Source organism: Hippopotamus amphibius, chromosome X (genome assembly GCF_030028045.1).
Source record: "Hippopotamus amphibius kiboko isolate mHipAmp2 chromosome X, mHipAmp2.hap2, whole genome shotgun sequence".
Lineage (NCBI taxonomy): Eukaryota > Metazoa > Chordata > Mammalia > Artiodactyla > Hippopotamidae > Hippopotamus > Hippopotamus amphibius.
Genome location: NC_080203.1, coordinates 24,424,745 through 24,430,274, shown reverse-complemented (window position 1 = coordinate 24,430,274; position 5,530 = coordinate 24,424,745). Strand labels below are relative to the sequence as shown.

The 5,530-nt window shown below is 39.1% G+C and overlaps 1 protein-coding gene across 1 annotated transcript; it reads right to left on the bottom strand.

The window, feature by feature from the left end:
- Nucleotides 1-1,852: 1,852 nt before the first annotated feature.
- On the bottom strand, nucleotides 1,853-2,986 carry LOC130842423 (actin-related protein T1-like). Its single transcript, XM_057719080.1, has one exon. It carries the CDS (start codon nucleotides 2,984-2,986, stop codon nucleotides 1,853-1,855), a length of 1,134 nt encoding a protein of 377 aa, XP_057575063.1.
- Between the last annotated feature and the right edge of the window lie 2,544 nt (nucleotides 2,987-5,530).

The following is a 5,530-nucleotide window of genomic DNA, read 5'->3' as shown; positions in this document are numbered from 1 at the left end:
ACCTATCAGAAGAAAGTCACACACCCTGCAGCCCTCACCCCGAATTTTGCTTATAAAAACTTCTCTCCCAAAGACATCGAAGAGTTCAGTTTTTGTGAGCATGAGCCACCAAATCTGGCTCAGGCGTGCAATAACCCTTTCTCTACTCCAGACTCTGAAGTTTCAGTTTGCTTGGCCTCACTGTCTTGGGCACAGGAACTTGTGTTCCACAACAACCCCCATGGTATGTATTCTTTTCAACTTTTCTCCAAGTGCTTATAATCATATAAAAACACATATTCATCTGTATACATACATACAAATGTGCATAGACATACATATACATGGGAAAGTACCACTGTTTATTTACCAAAAAAAAAAGTAGATTATACTACGAAGTCTTCTCTGAATTTTCCATTTCTGTCTCAATAATATTTTGGGAAAATAAAACTAAGTTAATGAAGAAAAAAATGTATGCATAATTTATTCAACAAATTCTTTATTGATGACTCATCATTATGTATTTTCAGTCTTTTTTCCCTAAAAAAATGAGGCTATAAATATCCTTGAAAGTAAAATAAACAAACAAAAAATAAAATAAGTATTACCCAGCAATTCCACTCCTGGGTATATATCTGAAAAAATCAAAACATTAATTCAAAAAGATACATGCATTCCAATGTTCATAGCAGGATTATTTACAATTGCCAAGATATGAAAGCAAAGTAAGCATCCATCAACAGATGAATGGAAGAAGATGTGGTGTATATATATATATACACAGTAGGATACTACTTAGCCATAAAAAAAGAACAAAATTTTGCCATTTGCAGCAACGTGGATAGACTTGGAGGGCATTATGCTAAGTGAAGTAAGTCAGAGAAAGACAAATACTGTATGATATCAGTATTTGTCTGATTATGTGTGGAATCTAAAAAATACAACAAACTAGTGAATATAACAAAAAGAAGCAGACTCACAGATATCAAGAACTAGTGGTTACCAGTGGGGAGAGGGAAGGAGGAAGGGGCAAGATAGGCATAAGGGAACAAAAAGTACAAACTATTAGCTGTAGAATAGGCTACAAAGATATATTGTACAATGTAAATATAGCCAATATTTTATAATAACTATAAGTGGGGTATAAACTTCAAAAATTGTGCATCACTATATTATACACCTGTAACATATAATATTGCACAGAAACTATATTTCAATTTAAAAAATAGAGGTGTTGATTCTTAATACTCCAACTGGGAATAGGGGCCCTAAGCTTAGAGATACTTAAACAAATACTGATTTTGGTGCACATCACTCCTCTTTGACCAGGACAACAGCTCTATCTTATTTAGCTGCCTAATAGTAGAGAGCCCTATTGTGCTAAGAACCAGTTGACTGAAAGGGTCAGTTGAGCCTTAAGACATGGGTAGCATTCCTTCTTCTACCTAATTCCCCTCCCTCCCCACATTTTCCCTGGTTGTTCTGTCTCTCCTTCACACTAGATCTATCAAAAATATCAAATACACTTGATTAAAATAAAGATTCTAGGGACCCTACTGAATCAAGCTTCTAGGCATGGGGCTCAGGGACCTGCTTTTACTACAAACCCTGCAACTTGACACAGCCATAACACATAAGCCAAGGATTTATCAGGAGAAAAATATGTCCCTGGAATAGGAAGGGTGGACTAGAATCACTTAAAAAGATTCACTACCTGGATCAAAAATTACTCTGATGCTACCAAAAATGAAGTGAAACCCAAAATGCCATATCACTTTTATTGAATACATGCTGAAGCCCAAGGGAAAATGTCACCTTCCACCAGTGCTCCTGTGATCTGACAATTCAAGCTGTCCCCTGGGTTCTGAATCCTTTAGAAGCATCTTCTTTGGATGACACATGTCCCAAACTCCATGAAATCCGCAGAAGTGATCCACATCTGCTTGAAACTGCTCAGAGAGGTCACAATGGAAGCACCTATCCACGCAGAGAAACATCTATCAGGAGAAGCGGTGATCTTGATGGGAGTTCCTCTGAAGGCCAGCTGTTCCAGTTCTTTCATAAGTCTCTCCTCAAGCCCAGGGAAGAGAGTGGTGCCCCCAGACAGCACAATTTCCGCAAAAAGATTTTTCTGGATGTCGGTGTCACACTTCATAATGCTGCTGCAGACCATTTTTGATAGTCCTGGGTTGTGGACACCCAGCTGGTCAGGTGCAAAAAGAATCTCAGGTACTTGATACAGCTGGTCCCCAAGGTGGATGACGTTTCCATCTGGTAGTTTGTATTCTCTCAGGACTTCCTCTGGCTTCTTACAAAGTTCTTTCTCTGGCTCTAAGGCCACATAGCACAGTGTCTCTTTTATGTCATCCACTAAGGCCTTGTTGAGTATGCAAGGGTAATTACACCCACTAGCTAGGATGAGTCGGGTGAGGTGCTCTGTGATGTCCCTCCCTGCCACATAGAGTTTGGTGACAGCATGAGGAAGGGAGTAACCCTCAAAGACGGGGACAGTGCAAGTGATCCCATCACCACTGTCCACGACTAGGCCTGTGACAGAGGCAGAGGCATAGAGTGCTACAACCGCGTGGTTGGACAGGTAGAAGGCAGGCACATTGAAGGTCTCAAACATCACTTCTGTTGTCTTCTCTCGAGTCTCCCTTGGATTCAAGGAGGGCTCAATCATGAGCACAGGTTGTTCACAGGGTTTTACTCCCAGCTCCCACTCAAAAAGATACTTCCAGAGTTTCTCCATGTCATCCCATCTTGTTACCAGTCCACGTTCAATGGGGTAGTGCAAATGCAAGGCTTCATACTTGAACAGGGCTTTTTCTCCCACAAAGTAATTTTTCTGATTGGCTTCCGGTAAAGCCATGTTGAATTTAGGATGCCCCACGACAGAACTGATGACATGATGGGGTCCAGTCTCTCCAGACATACCTACTTTGCAGAGTCCCGATCCACTGTCAAAAATTACAGCTGGAGTATCTAATGCACATGGGTTAAACATGTCTGCAGCATGCTCTTCTCACCTTTGCCAAAAGAAAGAAAGAACGCGGCCACTTTGTGAGATAATAGGTGCCTCTGGAAGTTTAACAGCCACAGGATTCCAAAGTTCTCAGGTTGTCACTAAAGCAGCACTAGCAGGCTGTCCCCTAACCCCATCCTCAAGCCATGAATCTTGTCCCTCTACAAGCAGCACAGGGCCTGCTAAGGCAATTTCAGTGATGACTGCTCACTATGTAATAATGTAGCCGAGGCAACAATTGTTGTCAGAGAGCATCAGAGGGTGTTTAAGGGCTGGGGTCTCTGAGCCACCAGTACTCCTAGCTTGGTGAGACTTTAAACAGAGGAAGGCAAAACATACCTCTGAACAGCTTTGATAAGTCTGTGAACATGAAGCAAAGGCCTAGCCTTAGAATCAAATGAAGCAGCCCAGCTGTGAGGTTGTCCCAGAAAGCTGGCTTCTATGCTCAGCTGAGCTGCTGTTTGTGGGATAACAATAATACCCTTTCCTTTGCTAAGGGAAGGAACTAATCACCAGACACAGGTTCAGATTGGAGTAAAGATGCCTACAATCCAGTTCCAGAAGTGCTCAGAACACCCTATCTTTTAACTCCCCTTATATTTGTTTTGTTTTAAAACAGCTTTATTGAGATAAATTTCATATACAATACATTCACCCATTTATATAGTACATTTCCATGAATTTCAATATATTCACTATGTACAAACATTACAAAAGTCAAGTTTAGAACATTTTCTTTACATCAAAAAGAAACCCTGCACCCTTTAGCTATCGACCTCTTCAGGCCATCCTTATGAGCCCTAAACTCCATTGATATATGTTTTGTCTCTATAGATTTATCTCTTCTGCATTTTTCATTTAAATAGAATTATATATGTGGCCTTTCATGTCTGGCTTCATTCATTTAGCATACTTTGTCCAAAGTTCTTCCATTTGAATATAACATTTTTTTAACCTACTCTACATCATAACATTTTTTACAGTATTTATTTGTAATCCTTATTTATTTCTGTAAGGTTGGTGGTAATATCCCCTTTACTTTCTTGAACTTTTTAAGAGAACCGACTTTTTGTTTCATTTATATCTCTATTGTTTTTCTATTCTCTATTTCAATAATTTCTGCACTTTTTAATCATTTTATTCATTTTGCTTGCTTCAGTTTGGGCTTCTTTGTCTAGTGTGTTAGGTTTGAAGGTTAGGCTATAGATGTAAAATCTTCTTTTTTTAAAATATAGACTGAGATGATTCATTTTATTTGTCAAGTTGGCTAAGCTATTGTGCCCAGTTGTTTGGTCAAATACTAGTCTAGACATTACCATGAAAGTATTTTGTATATGTGATTAACATTTAAAATCAGATGGCTTAAATAATGGAGATTAACATCCATAAGATGGGTGAGCCCCGTCCAACCAAATGAAGGCCTTTAGAGCAAAAACTGAAGTTTCTGGGAGAAGGAGGAATTCTGCCTCAATACTATAACATAGAAAACCTGTCTGAGTTTCTAGCCTGCTGGTCTGCTCTATAAATTTCAAACTCAAGACCATAACATTATTATGGTTAAATTTATGTGTCAGCTTGACTTAGCTAACAGATGTCCAGATATCTTGTAGAACATTATTTCTGTGTGTGGCCATAAGGGTGTTTCTAGTAAAGATTAGCATTTGAAATGGTAGAGTAAGTAAAGAAGTTCAGCCTCACCAAAACAAGTGGGCATTATTCAAACTATTGAAGGCCCTGAATAGAAAAAAAAGACAGAGGAAGGACAAATTTGCTCTTGGTGTCTCTGGGATACCCACTTTGGACATCAGACATGGGTATTCCTGGTTCACGGGTCTTCAGACTTGGACCAGAACTTTCACCATTGACTCCCCTTGTTCTCAGGTATTCAGGTTTGGACTGGAACTATATCAGCAGCTTTCCTGGGCCTCGAGGTTATAGCTGGTAGTTTTCGGGACTTCTCAGTATACAAAACTGCATGAGTAAATATCTTTTTATCTTTCTATGTATCTATCTATGTATCTATCTATCAATCCTATTCTATTCTATTGGTTTTGTTTTTCTAGAAAACCCTCACGAATAGAAACATCAACTCTTCTTTTTTTTCAGCTTTTTTCAGATATACTTAATATACATTTCCTATGGTGATCTGTGATCAGTGATCTTCGATGTTACTGTTGTAATTGTTTTGGGGTACCACAGATCGTGCCCTTATAAGAAGGCAAAATTACTAAATTATATGTTTGACTACTCCACTGACCAGCTGTTCATGATCTCTTTCCCTCTCCTGGAGCCTCTCTATTCCCTGCAACACAACAATGTTAAAATTAGGTCAATTAATAACCCATACAATGACCTCAGTGTTCAAGTGAATGGAAGAGTCACACACCCCTCACTTTAAATCAAAAGCTAGAAATGATTAAGGTCAGTGATGAAAGCATGTCAAAAACTGAGATAGGCTGAAAGTCAGGCCTCTGGCACCAAACAGCCTAGTTTTGAGTACAAAGGAAAAATTATTAAGGGAAATAA

Excerpts from the sequence above, each read along its gene's own strand:
- LOC130842423 (XM_057719080.1), bottom strand. The coding sequence starts at position 2,986 with ATGTTTAACCCATGTGCATTAGATACTCCAGCTGTAATTTTTGACAGT.